This window comes from Cyprinodon tularosa, unplaced genomic scaffold, assembly GCF_016077235.1.
Source record: "Cyprinodon tularosa strain WSP-4 unplaced genomic scaffold, ASM1607723v1 ctg470, whole genome shotgun sequence".
Classification (NCBI taxonomy): domain Eukaryota; kingdom Metazoa; phylum Chordata; class Actinopteri; order Cyprinodontiformes; family Cyprinodontidae; genus Cyprinodon; species Cyprinodon tularosa.
This window is the reverse complement of record NW_024039197.1, coordinates 458,208-481,017: the sequence shown is the minus strand read 5'-3', so window position 1 is coordinate 481,017 and position 22,810 is coordinate 458,208. Positions and strand designations below refer to the sequence as shown.

The following is a 22,810-nucleotide window of genomic DNA, read 5'->3' as shown; positions in this document are numbered from 1 at the left end:
TTCTTGTAGACTATTAGGCTTATTTGTCATGCTGCAGGTTCTTTCCTTACAGCACAAGTCACCAAAGAGCTATTTTGAATGTAACAGCTGCTATTTTCATTTCTAGATTACAGTTTTATGACAGTTATTATACTAAGAAGAAATTATCCTCTAAAGACAGCTTATTTCTTCAACTGAAAGTGTTCCTTTATATCTAGCAGGATGGGCCCTCAGGATGGGTTTTCCTTTTGTTTGTTCTCATCTGTTCAGGACGCTTTCCATTAAACTTTCTAAATACTCAAAATAAGAACTCAAAATGTCTCAATGGAAGGTTAAACAAGGACAGAATCTTTCAGCTCAACAAGCGTGTTGAAAGTATGATCTTAGAGAGGCTTTTCATACAAGCACAGGACTACTTGTGTGAGATAAAATTAATTTAAAGTTAGTATTTTAAAGCTTAATAATCACCGAAACAAGGGAATGTGATAGTATAGCCAAAGAACAGAGTCAGGTAGGACCGGTCAGGCCTCTATATGGAGACATCTTTCTAGAAACGTTGCCTCTACTTAGTGGTAGTTCTTGTATAAGCAGCAATCTGGACAAACCCTTCCTTCCGCATCACTCCAGGCACATCAAATAGTCTCCCTGTTCTTAGCAGTAGAGATTGGCAAATCCCCATTGAGTGCACATGTATGAAAGCACTAGGTCAACACATGACTAATCTGGTGCTTATGAGCATAAAGTACTAAAGCACCAAACCCAAACCCCCCAAACCTATTTGCAGCACTGCAAATCAGCTGGCTGAAAGTGTATTTGTATTGTTTTTTTCCTCAAGCATATATAAACTAAACATTTTTGCTAACAAAACTAAGTTTTAAAGCAACTGTTAAAAAGGAGCTTTAAAAAAAGCAGATTATTGTATACATTTTTCATGCTAATATGATAGTACAGTATAGGATATGTGGTAAAAATGACATACTAGCCCATGCCTAATTTTGATATTTTCACATTTATGTCAGCATAAGCTTGCATTAACCAACGTTTAACCCACAAATACCCAAATCCAAAATTTAAACCAATCCAGCTCATAACAGGTGCATTTTTTATCTTTGCATGAAACAACATGCTTTGACATCAACGCGCTATTAATGTAATAAATAGCAAACACATTGCGCACAAAATACAGTATACTGACAGAGATATGTTGTGCATTTGAACACATATACAGATTCCGCAGTGGAAGCCTTTTAAATTAAAGGCTTTAACTGAAACCAGAAACCATAGCTCTGCTCAAAAGGTGTAATATTTTTTCACAGCCGTGTGCATGCACATGTGTGTCAGATAGAGACAGACAGCATGAGGGCACGACCAGCATTTATTTTTAGCCTTCAAGTACCCAGTGAGTCATGTGATTCCCCTTCCCTCCCGTTGCTCAAATCTCCATATCCTTCCCTCCCCAACATACGAATCGTCATGCCTCCGCAATCCCTCTTTTTACCTCACAACAAAGCAAGGTGAATCAGAGAAACAGTGACACTGGAGAAACACAGGAGTTAAAAATAAAAAAAATAAAAAAGGGGTATTCATGGATAAATAATTGTGCCTAGTGATAAGAAAAAGACTCAAAATGTGTTACATATGGGAGAATTCTCCTGCCATAATGCAAGAGCACATAGTTACAGTTCAAAGCCTGTTCTGACCAAAGGTTAGCTGAAAATTATCATCATTAAAAAGGAGAAATTCATGATAAATTCTCACAATCCTCAAATACTGAAATGCTGCATCCAAAAACACAAGCCTGTCCCCATTTAGTGGATTGTGCAGTGCAATATCTGAGGAAAAACATAAATGAACAAGCTTTGTTTTTTCACATTCATGACTGTTAAAAACGAGAGGGATTACAGGCATACATGAGCAACAGCACGGCAGCGCACACCCACACATCCACAGCGCACCACCAGCAAATTTAAAGTGACAAGAGATAGGAAGCAGAGACAAGTGACAGGACATTGACACGTGCATAAAGGGGGAGCACAATCAACCACTGTGTGAATCTCAATGCATGAACCCAAAAAAGTCTGACTTATCAGTTCTCTTATTATCTCCCTTTTCTCTGCTTCCTACAAGTTTATTCCGCTTTTGCTATTTTTTCTTCCCCCCTCTTGTTCCCTGACTCATCCGCTGCTCCTAATGAAATGCTGCATAATCAAGATTGTAGATTAAAAGGGAGCAACCGGCCCCAGCAAGACCACCGCACATACATGCCCACACCACCAGAAACAGCCAATGCGCACACGCTGCTTTTATCTGCCAGCATTTCAGCCTCTAGTCCTGTCTTAAACCTTGGAAAATTACAGATACTAACACACACGCATGCAATTGCATACGACAGGGGGGGGTGGGGTTATGATCCTGCCAGAGAACCAGGAATCAGAGTTGCAGTTCTGGAGCTTATCACATAAAGCAATAAAACCTATATCTGACACATAAGCATGCCCTGTACATAAACCTTTAATACACAAGCAAAGAGGTAACGTGTGTGTTTTTATTATGCAGTCACACATGCTGAAGCAGGGTTTTTTTCTTCACAGTATTTTTGGAAAATCTGTCCATGCAACCGCTGAGACACTGATCCTTCTGTCGAGGGTTCCGTTACCGACTGTGCACCCAGTGAGGGTCAACACGGGTAGAAGAGAAAAATCGTGAGAATAGTCTTCATGCCATTTAAAGGACAGGACAGCAGTAAAAGGGAATACATAATGGAAATAAGAAAGAGCAATGTAACGCACAGAATGCAATACGTATATATAGAAATACTGCTACACAGGTGTAGACAAAATAAACATTAAATCTCAAGGGCTATCATTGGAATTGAAATATTTTTTTGCAAAGTTATTAGAGGTGTTTTATTGGCCAGATCTATATTGAGAGCAGTTTCATTCAAAATTAAATAAATAAATACTGCTATCGATAAATTTTTAACAAATATTCCATTAACTAAATATACACATGAAATAAAAAAATGTATGTTACAATATCTATCTCATTTTATTAAAATTCAAGATTTTTATATCTCATCAAAGATTCATTAATTACATAATTTCTTTATGCATTTTATTATTTATTTGATAATGGAGTATCATTTTGTGACACTTTCATTTTGTAAAGCTAGTTTAGGTATTAGGTCATTTCATTCTTTAACTCTGTTTTTCATTTTAAGCTCCTATCAAATCGAAGACCAATCAAATCGAAGTATTCCCTCTTGCTGAGCTCTGTTTGGTCCTGTCACTACCAGATCCGTACCGGCCGCATGCGACCATCAGCTCATTCACCATAAATAATGTCAGGCAAGGCAATTTTATTTGTATAGCACTATTCAGTACATGGACAATTCAAAGTGCTTTATGTAAATTTGATAATAAAGAGAAGAAAAATAAAAGCGGAATAAAAAAAGCATTTGTAAAACAAAACAATTGGACCACAGAAAAAAAAGAATAAAAGCAAGTAAAAGAAACATGATAAAAGCAGAGAAGAAAACAAAACAGATGGACCACAACCTTAAACTAATAATACCTCGGTTAACAGCTTAATTTCAACAGTCATAGGCAGCTCTAAAAAAATGTGTTTTCAACTTTGACTTAAAAGAACTCAGGGTTTCAGCACTTTTACAGTCTTCTGGAAGTTTGCTCCAGATAAGTGGATCATAGGAACTAAATGCTGCATCTCCATGTTTGGTTCTAGTTCTGGGTGTACTGGGTAGGCCGGGACTAGAAGACCTAATTGGTCTGGGAGGTTGATACACTGACAACAAATCTGGTATGTATTGAGATGCTGATCCATTGATTGATTTATAGACTAACAGAAGGATTTTAAAGTCCATTCTTCTAGTGAGAACACGGGCAGCAGAGTTTTGGATCAGCTGCAGTTGTCTGATGGACTTTTTTGGCAAACCTGTGGGTAAAACATCAAGAAAGCAGGGAGAGGAGCTTAGCTGCTGGGCAGTCTCATCTAAACTTTTACAGTTTTATTGGGCAGAATTGGGACATTTTAACAGAGTATATTCTAATTAGAGGCAACATTGATGCTGTAGTTAGCATTGATGTGCAACATGCTTTTCTAATATCCTGTATTTTTTTCAGAGAGATTTTGCAAAGTCATTGTAGGCCTTTTTAGTGCAGAGTTCATCTGCCATTGTGATAGGAGGGTTTGTTAACCCGTCGACTATGGCAAATAAGCAGCATTGTTGACGTATTTGTTGATAATCTCAGAGGAAGAAAGATTCTTTTGCATCTTAAATTATAGGTCACTTATAGACAAATATCTTGAACTACATACCACTGGACTACAAAGATTGAGTATTCACATCTGAGCATGTACTAGGGCTGCGCAGTATATCAGGATATACAAATATTTAGCTGTGTAATTAGAATACACATACTGACGTGTCATGTAAACATGTCAGTTGGAACATTGTGATCAGATTCAGCATGATGTGAATCTGAAGAAAATTATAATCCGACTGAGTAGAAGTGAGTATTGGCATGCTTGTTGCGATACAACATGTCACAATACTTGGATCACGATACAATATTATCATGATATTGCAATATTTTTCCCAGCTATCAAAATCAAATGTATAGAAAAAAAGCAAGTGCTGTATATGTTCATCAGAATCCGTGCTGTTTTTTTATTTTTATTTTTTTAAATAAATATTAGGAACTGAAAGATCGATACTATATTGGGCAGCTGAAAATCATGACATATCCCCAAATCGATTTTTCCACATCCCTACAACTGAGAAGGGTGGTTTATGCCAATTGACAATGACAATATAGACACCTTCTATATATCCTACCTCAACATGACGCATTTCTGCTTTGAGTGAATAGAAAGTTTGCCAGAATATTCCAACTGGCAAGTTTACATTTACATTTCAATTAGTTTATTCTGATTATTTGTTACTTAATTTTATTTATATTATTACTATTTTCTGTTCATGTGTCTGAATACATATTCATGTAATCTTTTGTGCATGGAAACATAGCTTAAGTGTTTATATGTATTTATTTAGAACCTAATATTTTGAGTAGATCTACTTTCAATTTCCAACAAAGGTTTTCCCCAAGGGTTTAAAAATGTGTTTCGGGTCATTTTTGACAATTCTTTTAGAACACACCAAAATTGGATGAGAGGGTCTTACCTGCATTTTCTGCTCAAATTCATTCAATCATCCTCAAACTGTCCTTATAAAAGTTGGAGCATGAGATTTTCCAAAATCTCTTGTTATACTGAAAAATCTTTCACAAACACCAACAAGTCGACTTCAACAGTTTACTTGAAACAATGCAGTCAATTAAGTGTCCCTCTTCTTGCAACTGTCCAACCCAAACTAGACCTCTGGATTACAAAACACTCCAGAGAACATGTCTCTCAATTGCAATTGGTAAGGTAAGTCTTGAATGGGGTTGGTCATTCATTGAAATCAATCCCATGAACCTCAGAATATCTAAACCTGAAGTCCAAGTTTAATCAGGAACAGCCTGGATTGAAGGTGACATCCAACCATAAGCCAGGACTCAAACCAAGACCAACAGTCTGGTCAAGCAGTTGTCACTGCTAGCTTCATTTTGGGTTCTAAAATACTAAGGACATTACTAGTATGATAACAGTTTTAGTTGTCTGACTGTTCTAGTACCAGTTCCTGTTTTGTACAATCATATGCTTGATAAAAGTGGGTTCTGACGGAAGAAAAGAAACCTTAGAGGCGCAACACCCTACAGGTTTGTATTCACAAATAGGCTGGGTCACGGCTGTGCTTGCATGTGCACGTTGGAGAGTGTGTCTGTATAAGCTTGGGTATGAATATGGTTGTATGTGTGTGGGGGTGTGTGTGTGTTCCGAGCTGGAGGCAACCAGGCCAGCGGCTACAATTACAATGACGGATGTGAAAGAACTGGGTCGGCTTCGCAGGAGATCTGCCCCTGGGACGAGAAGACCAACTAGAGCCCTGAATCAATACAGAACACATGCACACACACCCCCACACACAAGGTTGAGTGAGTATGACTAATATTTGCATAAAAAACTGAAGGACAAATATGAATAAAACAAATGGGAATGAAAATCCCACACTAGAACTGCAATTTAGAAAATATAGGACAACATATTCATTTTGTTTTCCTGCGGCAAACCGAATGAAAAACATAAGCATTCCTTCAGCCTACATGTCTGATGTATATGTGTGTCTAAACATCATAAAAATACCAAGCTGACACTCATGTGGTTGCATTCTTATTTCAAGCCCTCTACTAAGTGGCAAGCAGGACGTGTTTCTGGTATTTATGTAAAGCGCGTTCTTAGGTATGTTCTTACATGTTTGTTTGCATTTCTTACCTCTAGCAGAAAGCTTCTTGGTGTTGATGATTTTAGCGGCATACTCCTGTCCAGAGGAGATCTTCACACACCTCCTGACCACAGAGAATGCTCCCCTTTAATAGAGCACAAACAGAAAATTAACTTTCAGTGATGTGTCTTCGCAGGAAAAAAATGTTAATTGTAATGTCACATAAAATCTTTAGGCCAAATGATTTTTGAGCTAAAGATTTATTTGTTAGCTTTTGGCATTAGTATGTGTAGATTTTTAAGTGCATTCCAAATACAGTGGTTTCAATTTTAATCTATCAAACAAGTAGAATGTTTTAAATCCTTTCCAAACAATCACTTAGAATCTCATCTCACTTTTTTATCCTTTGATACAACCGCTACTTTTACATGAATATAAGTCACTGGACTATATACTGTACGTGTCCTGTAAAAGTGCCAGTCGAAATATTCTGATCAGATTTGGCAGGATCGGAATAAAATCAAAATCTGAATTACAGGGGTGGTTTATGCTAATTGACTATCGGCATGCATGTGAACACCCATCGGGATCAAGCTATGCTGGATGAGACAAGCTGACAAAAGCATCCTGCGTCAACATTACGTATTTTCAATTTGAGTGGCTAGACGATATCAGAATACTCCAACTAGTATGCAAACATCACTCCATTTTAGTCCAATCTTACATTTTATTTAAACTACTTGTGTACATAAAAATAGTACAATCTTACTATTCTTGCAATGAGATCATGACATTTTATGCATGGAAACATAGCTTTTGTACCAACAACTAAACTAATGGAGGCTTTACTGTACTATATGTACAAATGCATTTAAAGGATGACAAAAGAATACCAACAACATGCTGCGTGAACCACTAAAAATCTTTAGCAGACTTTCGGTCTGTCGCCCTATTCTGTCTGTTAATTATCAACTGTGGAAAATTCCACCCATCATCAAGATTTCAAGTCTAATTCCTGAAAGAAATTACACTTTTAGATTTACTGTATTAATATCAGATAACAGGACAGGGAGCATTCAAACCTAATGTTTAATTGTTTACACATATACAAGTACATGGGAGGTTACTTCTTTAAATTCATCTCTTACAGCAACAATGATTATATCTCATGAAACCTTATAAAAAATTATAAATGCAGATCCAGAAATTGCTGTTTTTTCTCACAAACATACTTACCATTCAACATTTAAATATACCTCTTTTTTTAAATTAATCTGTGCATTATTTCAGACCTTTTCTTGTTTTGGTGTCAGGGTCATTAATGAGGATCAAAAAACTAGGTCAGCTATATTTGAGAAATAGAAGGAGCACAGTGCTGCATCTGGTGCAACCTTAGAGAGAGGTCCACCCGTGTCAAGTCTGCAAAGCTCTACAAGTACAGAGACAGCTTTAGTATTCAGCATCCCATGCCATGACCTGAAATAAACCCTTACATTTGACTTATTACTTTCCCAACATTTGACAAAGGTGTTATCACATTTCATGTTAGTGGGGGAAGGATATGTTACAATGAAAATCAATATTTTTTTGTGCATTGACTAGTTGCTAAGATAAAAGGGCAACATGATCAAGTTTTCTAACATGCACATACATAAGAGTATAAAGGAAATTTTATTTTACTTTATGGATATTTGTCAAAGGAAAAAAAAAATCCCATAACCAGTTAAGCCATAAGATTTTAAGCTAATATCTCATGATATTTTGATGGATGTGATGTCTATATGTCTTCAGAGTCCTGTAGATCACAGATATTACACATTCTTTAGGACTAAAGTTAAAAACCAAGTACAAAAACTAACAATTTTTTATCATTTATAATAAGGTATTGTGCTTATCGGCTTGTTTTATATAAATGTATAATTCCAAAATAAATAAAAAATGTTTGTTCTCATAACGATCCCGGTTTTGCAGATTATCATTTACAAAAAAAGGACCAGTCTCATATAAATAATTCCTGGCATTTATATAAAATCTGGAAAATCGAAAAAAAAAATAAAATATATATTTATTTATTTATTTTTTACATAAAAAAAGAAAAAGAAAAATATATTATTGCTGTAAGATGAAATAATAAAGTTACAGTAGATGCATGTTAGCGAGCCTCGTCAGGGGTTGCCATTAGTTTTTTTTTTGAAAATCCCAGAATTTTCATGAGTTTGCCTTGCAGATTGCATTACAAGGTAAACATAGCATTATGGTGATGAAGCAAATCTAGGCTATGATGAGGAATCTAAATGTTTTATAATGCTCTAGAATGACATTTAAAGTAAAAGGCTGCTGCTGCTTTCCGTCTGTCCCATATGTCATGTTAAAATTTGCTAAAAGCACTGAAGCACAGCAAAAACTTCTCTGCAGGGCTTTTTTCAACATATAATTAACTCAAAACTCAACTACATATTGTATGGTATGTATTGATGTATTAACAAGTCATATAAGACCAGAGACAGGAAAAATGCCATCTACAGCCTAAAATTTCAGCAAAGTGTTCTAGACGAAACAGGTCATTAAATGAAAAAAGATGTGAGACGAGAAACTAAAGCCGTTTGTCTCAGGTCAGATATCTTGTTAGAAACAAATCCTAAGTCTAAGTTCTGCTGTCAGTTAGCAAAAGGTTCCTTAAAGAAATTTTTTTATGAAATCAAACCAGGTGAAACAAACAATTCAACTTAAGGAGTTCTGAATAAAGCAAGTTGACCGACGAAAAAGTTTTATTATCTTAAATGCAAAATTTATATATATATATATATTTTTTTTTTTTTTGATATAATTACTGCTCTAAGTGGGTTGGTCTAAGTGGGTATGCTAAAGGCATATTTTACAGCCGCTATTCTCCATTTACGTTTCATCGATTACTATATTTCTCGACTATTATTTCAATAATCGACAAATAGCGATTAATCCGATTATTGTTGGTTTTACACCCAAAACCAAAGCAAAGGAAAATGCTGTGCATTGCAAAAACAGCAATTTAGGAAAAACTGCAAACTGGCTCCACATAATAGAAATGCACAAATAGAAGTGAATTAGGTGGACAGGACATGTTACAGTTCAACTATAATGACTGCTTTGAAAATATTAAGAAGTGCAAAATGTTTAGGTTAAATCCAATTAAAATGAGCAGCTTTGTGTTTGCTTCAGGCAGTCTTAAGAGTGTTCGCGAGAGCTGGAGGTAATAATAACAATAATTATTGAAAATTAAGGAGTTTCAATCACATTTTCAGCAGATAATGTCTTAGCTGAATTTATCTCCACAAACTCTCCTCAAAAGCTTTCTTATCACATATAGGCTTATAGGCTAGGTAGGCTTATAATAATTGAATAAAACCCAACTGTACTTTTAAGGAACCTGTTAAAGAACATCAAAGGACAAAAAACTCTCTTGCCATGAGAAAAAGATACACACTTGTGTGCAAGTTCGTACCTGACTTTCAGAAGTGTGAAAAAAAGACACAAAAACTGCGATCACAGTTGAGTTTCAGATTTGAAAAAAACTTTTTGCAAGTACCAAGTGCTTAAATTTACATATCCTTCACCCATGAATTTGCACTTTTTTTTTTTTAAGAATGGGTCTTCATATTGATGAACAGAAATACTCAAAAAAATTGTTTTCACAAGCTGTCTGCATATTTGCAAAAGCAAATCACTGAAGATCTGGCCCTTAATGTCTCTGAGTATCCCATTTATTTCTGTATTAGGTTTCTGTTTCAATATACACACATTGTTATGAGATGAACTCAAAGGTCTACACCTTTTTCCATAAACACAATATAACCATGTCCCTCAAATATTGCCTACAAACCAGTCTATATCTGTGAAAGTGAGGATTTATCCTTTGCTGAGATTATCCATCCCACCTCACAGGTGTGCTCTGTCAAGATTTTGATTGACAACCATAATTATTGCACCTTTCAGAGTGGCCTGTCATATTATACTCCCATGTTTGTGCTTATGTTACAATTTATGTATTTTTTTTTTTTTAAGGACTGCAGAAACAATGGAAAAGTGAATTAGAAAGTGCAACAACATGAATATACACTATATTGCCAAAAGTATTTGCTCACCTGCCTTGACTCACATATGAGCTTAAGTGACATCCCGTTCCTAATCTATAGGGTTCAATATGACGTCGGTCCACCCTTTGCAGCTAGAACAGCTTCAACTCTTCTGGGAAGGCTGTCCACAAGGTTTAGGAGTGTGTTTATGGGAATTTTTGACCATTCTTCCAGAAGCGCATTTGTGAGGTCGCACACTGATGTTGGACGAGAAGGCCTGGCTCTCAGTCTCCGCTCTAATTCATCCCAAAGGTGTTCTATCGGGTTGAGGTCAGGACTCTGTGCAGGCCAGTCAAGTTCATCCACACCAGACTCTGTCATCCATGTCTTTATGGACCTTGCTTTGTGCACTGGTGCACAGTCATGTTGGAAGAGGAAGGGGCCAGCTCCAAACTGTTCCCACAAAGTTGGGAGCATGGAATTGTCCAAAATGTCTTGGTATGCTGAAGCATTCAGAGTTCCTTTCACTGGAACTAAGGGGCCAAGCCCAGCTCCTGAAAAACAACCTCACACCATAATCCCCCCTCCACCAAACTTTACACTTGGCACAATGCAGTCAGACAAGTACCGTTCTCCTGGCAACCGCCAAACCCAGACCCGTCCATCAGATTGCCAGATGGAGAAGCGCGATTCGTCACTCCAGAGAACGCGTCTCCACTGCTCTAGAGTCCAGTGGCGGCGTGCTTTACACCACCGCATCCGACGCTTTGCATTGCACTTGGTGATGTATGGCTTGGATGCAGCTGCTCGACCATGGAAACCCATTCCATGAAGCTCTCTGCGCACTGTTCTTGAGCTAATCTGAAGGCCACATGAAGTTTGGAGGTCTGTAGTGATTGACTCTGCAGAAAGTTGGCGACCTCTTCGCACTATGCGCGTCAGCATCCGCTGACCCCGCTCCGTCAGTTTACGTGGCCTACCTCTTCGTGGCTGAGTTGCTGTCGTTCCCAAACACTTCCATTTTCTTATAATACAGCTGACAGTTGACTGTGGAATATTTAGGAGCGAGGAAATTTCACGACTGGATTTGTTGCACAGGTGGCATCCTATCACAGTTCCACGCTGGAATTCACTGAGCTCCTGAGAGCGACCCATTCTTTCACAAATGTTTGTAAAAACAGTCTGCATGCCTAGGTGCTTGAATTTATACACCTGTGGCCATGGAAGTGATTGGAACACCTGATTCCAATAATTTGGATGGGTGAGCAAATACTTTTGGCAATATAGTGTATATATTAATTTCACTTATATGCAAGGAGGGTGAAAAATGGCTCCTCAAAATGTAAATATTTCTGAACCTGTTCTTAGGGGAAATACTGCCAAAGCACTGGCGACGTCAAGCAAGCTAAGACGATGTTGTTCAATAGATGGTGTGAAGAATCATAGAGGAAGGACCGTGCACTGCACAGATTGGCTTGAAATTACTTGCATACATAAGGCTTTATCTTGCAGGTTTTCACAGAGTCCCTCAAACAGGGACACACTTGGTGCATCATTCTGTGCCCTTTTATTTTGGCTGAAATTTAGCACTAGCTGCAGACATCTGGGACTGTTTACACTGACCACAGGGTGCTGGGTAAACTGCAGGCTAGAAAATGCATAACAATAACACACAAGCCCTGGCCTCACAATTGGCGAGCATACATTTATGACCACCTGAGTAATAACAAGCTGGTCTGATTCTACAAAGCTAAGAGTGTACCAAGATCCTAGAAGCATTTTCTTGAAGTTGAGTGGCTCCTTCATGGATCTAGGCTGCTTTTGACCAACACATCTTTTAATTTTTCAAATCAATTCTACTTTTTCTTCATGGCAGGTGCATTATTCTGCTCAATGAAGGCATGGTCATAATGGAATACAATTTCCTTAAAAGGCTGATATGGTTTCCCACAATGATTTTGTAGGTTGCATCAAGGTACGGTAGATTAACATTTACTTGGATAGCAGGAACCAAAGATTTACAGCACTGGATTTGTCAAAGCATAAACTTTATTTCCACTGGCCTCTCCTCTTCCCATAGTGCATTAAGGTAAATCAACACATGCAATGTAAAAGGCACTCTAGCTCATCTGTGGCAATGCAGCATATACCATACTGTGTGATATACTGTGTATAATGACGCTTTCTTATCAGAACTTGCCTTAACCCCCCTCAGAAGTCTGAGCTGCAGTAGCTCACATAAGCAAGGAACCACAAGGTTTTTGTTCCTAAATTCACCAAGTACATTGTTCCTGGATCATTATTAATAGACACTGACCTCTATAGAAAACCATAAAATATCCACACCAAGTCATCTTGCCATCAGAGTCCAGCTTTTGTCAAAATCATTCAAATCCTCACACTGACCCATTTCTCTTCCTTCTAACAACTTGCCCTGCAAAATTTCATTTCAGCCTCATATAATCTGCCCACAAACAGCACAGAAAAAAATAATGCAACCACTTTTGGCATTTACTTAATCAAATTTAGTTACTTTAACACAATTGTTTTATGTCCTACCCAGCTACCATGAAACAATCTTGTTAAACTAACTAAATATGATTAAGAAAAAATGGTTGCATTATTTTTTATTATCACTGCAATGCACTTGACCTGTTAAAAGACACAATGTTATGCCTGATCCGTGGTATGTGTGGATCTTAGCATGCAGCTGGAGGAGAGGTGAGAGGTCCCCTGCCAGGCTCTCATAATTGACCGCAGGTCTGTGCTGGGCTGCTTGTCTGGGGTGTGTGTCATCCTCAACTACATGGAGAGAAGGCGCATTCAGTGCGTGTATTTCTGTCACTCAGGAGGGGAGCAATGAAGGTAGAGAAGTAGGGGTGGGTTACCATATCCGCTTGCACATATATATACACACGCCGATGCACTTTCGTCCTGGTTGAGTTTTTTAATAAATGAGTCCCACAAATATCCAATTGCAGCATCACTGGCTGCCCATGATGGAGGCAAATGACGCCACCCTAGCCATGCGACATGAGCACAAAACGTAAGCAGGGATGCTGGGATTAAAAAAGCAAACAGAAAGCAATTGCACTGGTCTGCAAGACACGCTCATGAGAGCGCATTTAGCCTCCGCATCATAGGTTAGGCTGCTGGATGAACTGTCAGCGGCGCGCACACGCACCTTCACGCAAACAGACTCTCCAGCGTCCTTAAATCAGAGCGGCCTATTGCGTAAGAACCTGACATTTCCAATGAAGGAGATGATAATATGTGATAAAAACAAACAAAACGTGTGCGCTTACTTCCCCAGCTCCTCGAACAGCTGATACTCGTCGGTGAATCGCGTGCAGATCGTTAAGGCCATCCTGAAGCAGGTGCAGCGGAGGAGTGTGGAGGGAGGGGGGTTTGAAGGTGTACGGAGAGGCAGAGAAGGTGCGCTCACAGGCTCCAAAAAGCCGTTCGGATTTCTACTCAACGTGCAAACAAGGAGAGATTGGTGCACAGAGAAGGCGCATCAGCAGGATCTCAGACTATTGGAATCTGCGGCAGAATGCTGCCTGCGCGCGCGCGAGCTTCAGAGGTTCTGTTCCACCCGGCGGTTGGTTATTTTCCTCACATCGAGCGGCTGGTCACAGCTCGTGGACGCAGCATTTTGTGTGCATTTCGGTGTCTTCAGTGCGTGCGCCGCTGAGCGTTGTCTCTTTGCGCGCATCAGACGCCGCACTACCGCACCTACCCCCAACTGTGCGTTCAGTCCCGCCCCTTTGCCTGCATCCTCTCTCAGGCCAATGGCAGTCTGACAAAAATATAACACGGGGAGTACTTTTAATGGCAATTGTAGCTAGAAAAGAGAAATATTAAGAAATATATGGTCTTTGCATATGATAATAGGAGCAACATTTAGAAAAATGTGGCACTTTTGCTAAATATGCAAATAATGAAAAGTCCGGATTTATTGCTGATCCTTTAATATTTGCTATTTTATTTTTGTCATTGTAAAGTAGTTTATCATTATAACATAATAGACATGACAGTGTGCTTTTGCAGCAAATGCACAGCTTCAGCAGCAAAACATTAATAGCAAGCCATAATAATAATTTCAACAAGAGACATCACAGCCTTCTAGCATTTTCATGATAATAACATTTCCAACTCAATAATGATACCAGGAAAAATATTCAATACTCTATACCATTTTGGATACCATGGAAATAAAAAATGCTAAACAATTAAAGGCATAAAAGTATACTTTTTTAACATGAAAAATTCACCTTTTTCAATCTTCTATTGGTTAAATAATTGTACAAATAAATGTAAAATAAATAACCCAAATATAACAAAATCTGACAACACATTTAGGTTGTTTGAGGTGTTATTCTTGTGTGCAGACTGCACTATAAGGCACACACACTTTGTGACTAATAATCTAGAATTAACAATATCCAAAAATATGCAAACAACACTTGTACTCACTATCAATAACTTGCAAAATTAGTATTATCTCTGGAAGCAACATTTGAGTATCAAAACTTTTCACAGTATTGTTACTTTTAACATCCCTACATTATGTCATTGGTGGTAGCTATGTATATTTTCAGTTCACATTGTTCATACCCGGTCCATTATTAATAAGAGAGTAATCTCCATGTGATGCTAAAATGAAAAAGCTTTTTACGGTATTTATTCCAATTAAGTATAACAAAACATTTAATATTGAGCAAATTACACAGAGGTATAACTCCTGTACCTCAAGCTTGGTAAGCTGTATGAAAGAGAACCCCAAATGTAAGATGCCCTCCTACATATCCTGAAGATACGCCGTGTTAGACTTCTTCAGATTCTCCCATAATCTAAGATAGCATTTTTCTCCATCCACCTCCATGCCACTGCATAAGGTAACAGAAATACACAAATCGGCTTGCATCTAACACAAATCCCAGATAACTTTTCTAACATCTTTAATAAGATAACCGTGTTAAACCAGGATGAAGACAACACACAACATTAATGGCTTTCAAAGACATATATTCTTTTATTTTTACTGTTGCCGTCATGAAGTGAATTTGTATACTGTATTTTAACAGATTTTAATTAGGTCTTAGGATATTTTCTTTAACCCCTAAAATGCACTAAACCGTCCAGTTGCTTTATCCCTGACCTGTCTGATGTTATGTTGTGATGATGTTGTCTTTTGTTTAATGATCGCCAACAACTGTCAGATGACTTCACATAAGTGTATTTATGAGTATAAATCGCAAAGGTACCCTTTCTTTACAAAATGATAGCTCATGGCTGTTGTCTTCAACTTTGTTTTTGCGGTAACAGCGAAAAATCCTGTTTTTTATATAAATATTCTTAGATTTGCACTTGTTATCTGACAAATCAAACCCTATCCAAGCACTGTTAGTCTCCGGTTTCTGTAGTATTTCTACCTCTGTTTACTACAAATTTGTTTAAATTGGGTTCGCAACTAAAATGAAATAAGCACCCAGCAAAAAGTTATGTCCAGAAATAAGCTCCTCTGAAATATTAGTCTGGTCTGCTCAGATATTTTTGCTTTATGGCAAACAAACATTTCCCATGCTTGCTAATTTCATTGGGGCGCCCTCATCTAGTGTATTTCAGTCTCTTTGCCAATAGTTCTAAAGTGACCCACTTTCTACAAAGGATTTAATTCTTACTTTAATATTTCCACATAATTTTCTTTCCTCATAATACCATCTATTTTGTGAAATGCACCACTCTATTTCATAGCAATTTGCTCTTCCAACTTGACCCTACCATTGCTTTGCATTAGAGTTAGAATGGTTTCCTCAGCCGCTGAAGTTTCCCTTCAATTGTATAGAAATGCTTTACCACACTAGGCAGCTTTATCAAAAATGAATGTACTTTAGTCAGTTTGTAAACTGTACCTTGATTTTCTCATATTGTTCTCATCTTTCTCTTTTACATGCTTAGTAATTTTAGCATATGAAATCTTGCAAGTGTTATATGTTATATATGTTATATGTATGCAATCATTATGTGAATTTGCCTATAAATAAATTATTTCAGTGAGGTGTATGCATGCAAGAAAACATCTAAAACAGGCATGGCACAAAGATATCAATTTACCTTCATGACACTGAAGGCTTTCATTTTGTCAGAAGATAATTTACCAGCTCTTACAAAAAAACTTTGGAAACCACCAAATGTTTCAAATCAAGTAGCAGAATATGATGAAATATACTCTTAAAATAAAATCCCCCAAATATTCCACCTTTGTTTTTTGTTAGGCAGTTTTGTGATGTGCTGTGTCAGGGGGTCCATTTCACAGTCATGCACACATAATCAGATGTAAATACTGCTTGATATCTATTCATTTTGTACAAGAAAAATATAAAATCCCTGTGGTGAGCATAACTGCTGGTCTGTTTGCTTATGTATCTACAGATTAATGTTGTTGAATTTTAAAAATTAATACAACGTAAATGCACACATTTGGGAACCTCTTTGTATGGTTGTTCTGCAGCTGTCTCTATTAAACAAAAAGCATAAAGACCTTGAAAAAAACAGAGTTATATATTTAATTCTTGCTTAATTTTCCTGGTGGTCAACCAAAGGTCTTAGGTTAAGCGTGTCTTGTTATCCGCTTTTAAGGACGTCTCTCTAAAGGGAATTGATAACTGAAAGGGAAATAAATTATATAGATACCTCAAATGGTAGTGTTAGAAACAGGTTGGTTTTAATCAAACACAAATTAGAACAGTACTATCCAGGTCTCTCAAGTTAACATAGTGGAATCTATACCTTATAGTTCAAATCAGAATCAGAAATACACAATCACATGATTGGGACGGTACAAGATTAAACATTAACAGGAGCAGACGGGAGCGGGAGCAAACCAATATTAACTAAACAAAAATAGGATTGATGCCAAAAAATAAAATAAAATAGAAAGCAAAAAAATCCAGTACTGGCGTGGCGGCGCCATTTTGTAGTTTTTTTCCTTGAAGCCTACACTAAAATGCGAGTCAAAAAAAAATACACGACACAAAAACCAACAGTGCTTGCGCTCTGAGTTTTTCACCCGCGCTCAAAAACAACAATGGAGGGACCAACAGTTAATACAGTTAGAAACAGGAACTCAACTGACCCTTCATAGAAATTCAGATTTAATGTATTGGCAGAAATCTTATTGAAGACAACAAGAATGGGAGTGGTGCAGGAGCGGGAGTCATTCTGAATGGGAGCAGGATGGGAGTGGGAGTAATTTCACCAGGAGTGGGACGGGACAGGATTTAGATTTCTACTCTGGCCCGGGACCGGGACGGGACACAATTTTTTTCTGTGGGAGTGGGACGGGACAGAAGTGAAAATCCACTCCCATGTCAGTCTCTGATATATATATATATATATATATATATATATATATATATATATATATATATATATATATATATATATATATATATATATATATATATATATATATATATATATATATATATATAATTTCTGTTTGAAAGATGACAAAGAGTAAAAAGAACTATCATGACCTTTTGGTTTTTAAGATTTTTCTTTTTCCCAGATTTCTTTATATATCAGTTCAGCTTGTAAAACAACACATTCATTAAGCAACTCATTATGACAGAACCCCATAGCTAATAGGTTTAAATTTCTCAGTTTGAAATTGATTTTTGATGTTATTTCATCCCCACCACCCTGCAAAGATTAGGTACCATGACCTATGTCGATTTTTGTGGTAAATATTTGGTTTGTTCTATAGAGTTCTATCGTGTCTCTATTCCTGCTTGTTTTCCTTTTTACAGGTAGCTTTTATGCTTAGACCTTCCTGTCATGATCTCCACACATCTGCATCCTACTCTTTGGTCTCACCAGGTTCCGGTGCCTTGGTCAGTCCTCTGAATTCGGTAGTATGTCTATTGTGTTAACTGACCATACTCTCTGTAACATTTAACAATGTAATATTGTCAGTTAAGATGTTTCATAAATAATTGTTTCTCTGGAATCCACCCTTGGGGGAGGCGTTCTGTCATGATCTTGGCACTGATGACAGACTTAATTACTCATTTCATTCACCTGTCCAATTCTGCCCGAGTGCTTCAGGAGCTGGAGGCAGTAGTACAGTAGAAGCCCAACAACAACTGATGGGTGAAGCCCAGGCAACAGGCCCCTAATGCTCCAGCATCAGATCCTCTTCCACCAGGGTAAAAATCCATTTGGATGCTAAGATCCTATCCAGATCCGTCTGACATCACTGCTGCCAAGCAAACATGAATGATGCGCATTCCATAACTAGATATAGTGACTTAATATCACAATTTTTTTTTTATCACTGCTGCTTATCAAGGCTGAACTATAAAAATGAAATTGTTTAGAAAGCTGTTCTAAACAAAATTTCTTTTTGTTTACACTTGTGTAAAGAAAATGACAAAATAAATCTGTCTAAGTTTAACTCTAACTGTTAAACCAGGTTAGTGACTCACGCGTGTATGTCATCCTCCGCTGGATTTACGTGGTTACAAACTGGTGTTTCCTTTTCCAGATAGACACCATAGCTGTCACTTCTGAAGATCCGCAGTCCACCAGTTTTTATTATAACTGCTTTTGAATAATCCCACTGTCTGCCTTGCCTCGAATCCTGGGTCCTCTGTTCAGAGTCATGACACTATTTCCATAATGCTCATTAGGGCATTGAAACAGTAAGAGAATCTTTAACAAACCATATGACCTGTCCCCCAAAATACAAGTCTTTGTTTCCAAATGTTTTGTAAATGGTACTTTGATTTTATTTTATATTTTTCTCTTAGCCAATGTTTAAGAAGGACTAATTTCACTGTGCTGTTCACCTTTACTAAGTTTTTAGCTTTTTCCCTGGGATAATTTGCACATTTTGAATCAAGACATGTTTATCTCTGGAACAAAGAACAAGTCCTTTTCCTCCATAGTATGATGGGTGAAAAAAAGTGTCTTCTTTTACTTAATAGTCGAACAGATGAGAATGGCACTTTCGGACATTTGGGTAAACCAGACTTTTTTTTGTTTTTTTCTCCTTGATGTCACACAAGGATGCAGAAATATATTACAGGAAAAGAGCAACACGGGGAAACAGACTGGGGAGATTAACAAGATCATCTAACCGAGAGCTGATGAAGACATTAATCCGGATAGTTCAATAGTAAACAAGGAGTAGGTGGTTGATTGGAAACTAAATATATCTATTTAGGAAGACAGGTGACTGAACAAAGGAAAAGGGTAAAATAATGGCTGCCAGAATTCACATCAAAGAGGTGAGCAGAATATAAACAGCAAAGTTAAAGTAAAAGCAAGACCAAAGTTTCAAAGATTACAACAAGATGCTCAATGGGTTAGGAACCACCTAATGCTTATTAAGTAGGATGGAGGATCTGTGATGCTTTGGACCTCCAGCCCATTTCCTGGAAATCTTGGTGAAAAGTGCAGTTGGAGATTTTAAATGAATTATTTTCAGCTCTTGGTAGAAAACCAAAAACGGCTCATCAATAGGTCCTTTGACAAAATAATGCCCAAAAACATTTTAGAGGAAAATGAGATTTATGCAAGCTCAGTCAGGTCTATGAAAGAAATACTGCAGGTTGAGAGCCTGTTTCCCACACTGGTGTCAGAGTGTTCTGCTTGGACTTGCATAGTTGGTGCAATGCCTTAAGACCCAAGATAGGAAAAATTCCCAAAATTTAGCACACCCCGTCAGTGAAAACTATCTGCTTCATAGTGTCTTTTTTTTAAGCAGCTGTCTGAAGCAACACTGGCATGTGACCTTCAGTGTCAAGAGAAGAGAAGCCCATCAGTCAGAGTAAAACAGGCATAAAAAAGTAAGACATAAATTCAGTCATAGGAGTAAAAAAAAAAACAGTTAAAACCATTAAGGACATTTTAGCAAAAAGCAACAATTTTAAAACAGAACAATCAGACAGACAGAAAAGCTAAAAACATATTTTTTATGTTTATGTTTTTTACTGGAGATGGGCATCAGATTTCTAAAATGCTTCGACAGCCCATTGTCCTGCAGGGTTAAGTGTTTCTATGCTGCAACACACTTGAGTCATTGAATGGCTGATTAATTGTAATTCTACAAAGGTATTACAATCATTAAAATCTGGGGCATTGCAGGAGATACATTTTAAAAATTTTGAAGCACAGTAGGTCCTGAGGACCAGGATCAATGACCTCTGATCAAGAGAAATCCTAGTTGGAGGTAAGGTTAAAATCCCTTTGTCTGTATAATCCAACATTGGGAAAGAAATCTAATAGGAGAATTCTGAGATGGCATAATACGTATGTACTATAGGCCAAAGTATTAATGCCTAAATATATGTGAAAGCAAAAAAGATTTAAAAACAAAAAAAAAATATTTTATTTCACTTGGTTAAGCACATTTGGCCTCATCACAGCCTCATTTGAAAGATGTTCCTCATAGGCTTCCTCAGTGGGAGCTCAACAGGTGAAGAGAGAAACACTAGAATTGAAGTCCAGGGAATTTATTGTATTTATCTATTGTTCTGTACGACCCAGAACTCTCACCAATTTTTCATCACACGGGGGAATAAAGACTGTTTTCTGGTTCACAAATCTCTTTGACTAAAGGATGATATTGTTAAGAAAAAAAAAGGCATATCAGTTATTTTCATTTCAAACTTTTTATTTGAATTTCAATTAGAAAGCATACAAAGTTTATAAATACATAGATAAATAAATATTAATAAAAAAAAAAACATCAGCGTAGATACAGTATGCAGCCTACAAAGAGCAAATGGTAGGTTGATAAATAGAACGTTTGATGCAAACTATTTCTGAAAGATGATGCTTTTGCTTTCAGCATCAGGTAGATCAACATTTTGTGACCCCATTATTGGACCAAGAGTGGCATGTTGGTGCTTGGGAGATCTTTTCTTGTTGCCTTCTCTTTACTGCAAGGGGGAAAAAAAAGAAAAAACATAAATATCTACCGGTATAAACAATCGACTTTAACATTGTATGTCTGCAGATGATGCATTAAAAAATGTTCTAACTGGATCTTACTTTGAAATGATTTTCTGAATCACTTTCTTCACCCATGGAGCTTTGGGGTCAAGGCAAACCTTCACGTCGTCCTTTTTCAGGGTGGCACTGTAACACAAAGAGATAAAAATGAGTGTTATTTTAGCCAGTGAATTAATGTGATAAAATAATCAGCTCTGTCAAAATGAGTAAAGGATTTTTTTCTTACATGATCTCAGTGTCTTGGCAGTGAGAGTTGGCTGGAATCAGTTCCACACTCTTAATGTGGCGTCCTATGGGTCTGCTCTCAGTCTGTATGCAGCGACAATGTAGCTCCACTCCTAAGCTCCTCAGGCTCATTGCTGTTAGGAGATCATAAATGCATATTGTCAGAAAGAGCAGATAATTCACAGTGCATGAAAAAGCTGACAGGGCAGTTACTCTCTTTCAAACTAAAAAGCAAACAAGACTTACCTCTGGTGATTGTAAGGGAGGTCAAAAACATCATGACAAAGAGGGCAATAACGCTGCTGCTCTTCATTTTGTCTTCAAAAAAGTCTGTTACTAAGTAGAGATTAGCGCTTTCTAGTAAATCCTTTTGCAAGCTAAAATGTTCTCTTTATTCTTCTCAGTTCCCCTTTTCCTTTGCCTTCTCTAGCTGTTGTTTGAATCTGGCGGAGCGGTCTCTGCCTTTATACTGCATCCTGGAAGTGATTCACTTCCTTGTTACAAGAGGGTTTCGCAAGACAGGAATCACGGAGTGGGAATTTACCAGGCCTTGGCCCCATTCCTCACTGTCACTCATAAGGGGCTGTCTTGGGCTGTTAATCCCTGTGACAAGCTTAGGAACGCATGACCAAGTTTTTTTTTTCTTCTTTTTATGTCATATGTTCATTTTTTTGAAATCTTAAACATGTTGTATATGTATGTTAGAGACTGATTAACTGTTTCAAAGATTGCAGGTAATAAGAATATACGGGTAAAATATGAATAACGGAAGATAATAACTGTCTGCATATCTGTTAGCCTTCTGGCATATCTATTACTAACTCTCACTATCATGTCTCATAAATCTTCAAACTGTATAAAGACATGTCTGCTGTATGCACCTGCAGTAGTTGTTACTTAAAAAAATGGTGGAGGGTTGGGGTGAGGGTAATTTTGGTCATCGTAAACTGTTGATATAAGAAAGAGATAAATAGACTCCTGAACTATGAATTTATCAAAGTTTTAATTGCTATGACCGTTGTGTTTGACAGCCCTAAAACCCATCCAGGCTTTGAGCCAGAAACTTTCATGTGAGCAACGCCAACGACAATCCTAACATGCTCAGACACATCTGTCCCGACGTCACTGCTGCTACTCACTGAGCAGAAGGTGCTCTTGGGTAACTTCAGGTCAAGGAATCATGTCT

At 37.4% G+C, this 22,810-nt stretch overlaps 2 protein-coding genes across 13 annotated transcripts in view; both read right to left on the bottom strand.

Moving 5' to 3' along the window:
- The window catches only part of LOC119794208 (calcium/calmodulin-dependent protein kinase type II delta 2 chain), a 67,667-nt gene extending 53,538 nt beyond the window's left edge, over positions 1-14,129 (bottom strand). For 3 of the 12 annotated variants that reach the window (XM_038301646.1, XM_038301647.1, XM_038301644.1), the window contains exons 1-2: positions 13,680-14,129; positions 6,373-6,467 (exon numbers count right to left, since the gene is read on the bottom strand). In XM_038301646.1, the coding sequence (XP_038157574.1) occupies positions 6,373-6,467; positions 13,680-13,741 (157 nt within the window). In that variant the 5' untranslated portion in view covers positions 13,742-14,129. The remainder of the gene's footprint in view (positions 1-6,372; positions 6,468-13,679) is intronic. The other 9 variants (XM_038301642.1, XM_038301652.1, XM_038301645.1 and 6 more) reach the window with 3 other exon arrangements.
- Positions 14,130-21,040: 6,911 nt separating this feature from the next.
- Positions 21,041-22,108, bottom strand: LOC119794214 (interleukin-8-like). The gene is made up of 4 exons (XM_038301664.1): positions 21,871-22,108; positions 21,626-21,758; positions 21,439-21,525; positions 21,041-21,326 (listed from the first exon to the last, which is right to left on the bottom strand). Exons 1-4 carry the CDS (start codon positions 21,935-21,937, stop codon positions 21,266-21,268), a joined length of 348 nt encoding a protein of 115 aa, XP_038157592.1. The 5' UTR covers positions 21,938-22,108; the 3' UTR covers positions 21,041-21,265.
- Between the last annotated feature and the right edge of the window lie 702 nt (positions 22,109-22,810).

Excerpts from the sequence above, each read along its gene's own strand:
- LOC119794214 (XM_038301664.1), bottom strand. The coding sequence starts at position 21,937 with ATGAAGAGCAGCAGCGTTATTGCCCTCTTTGTCATGATGTTTTTGACC. Across the intron at positions 21,759-21,870 it reads CTCCCTTACAATCACCAGAG|CAATGAGCCTGAGGAGCTTA; the intron begins GTAAGTCTTGTT and ends ATCTCCTAACAG. Across the intron at positions 21,327-21,438 it reads ATTCAGAAAATCATTTCAAA|TAAAGAGAAGGCAACAAGAA; the intron begins GTAAGATCCAGT and ends TCCCCCTTGCAG.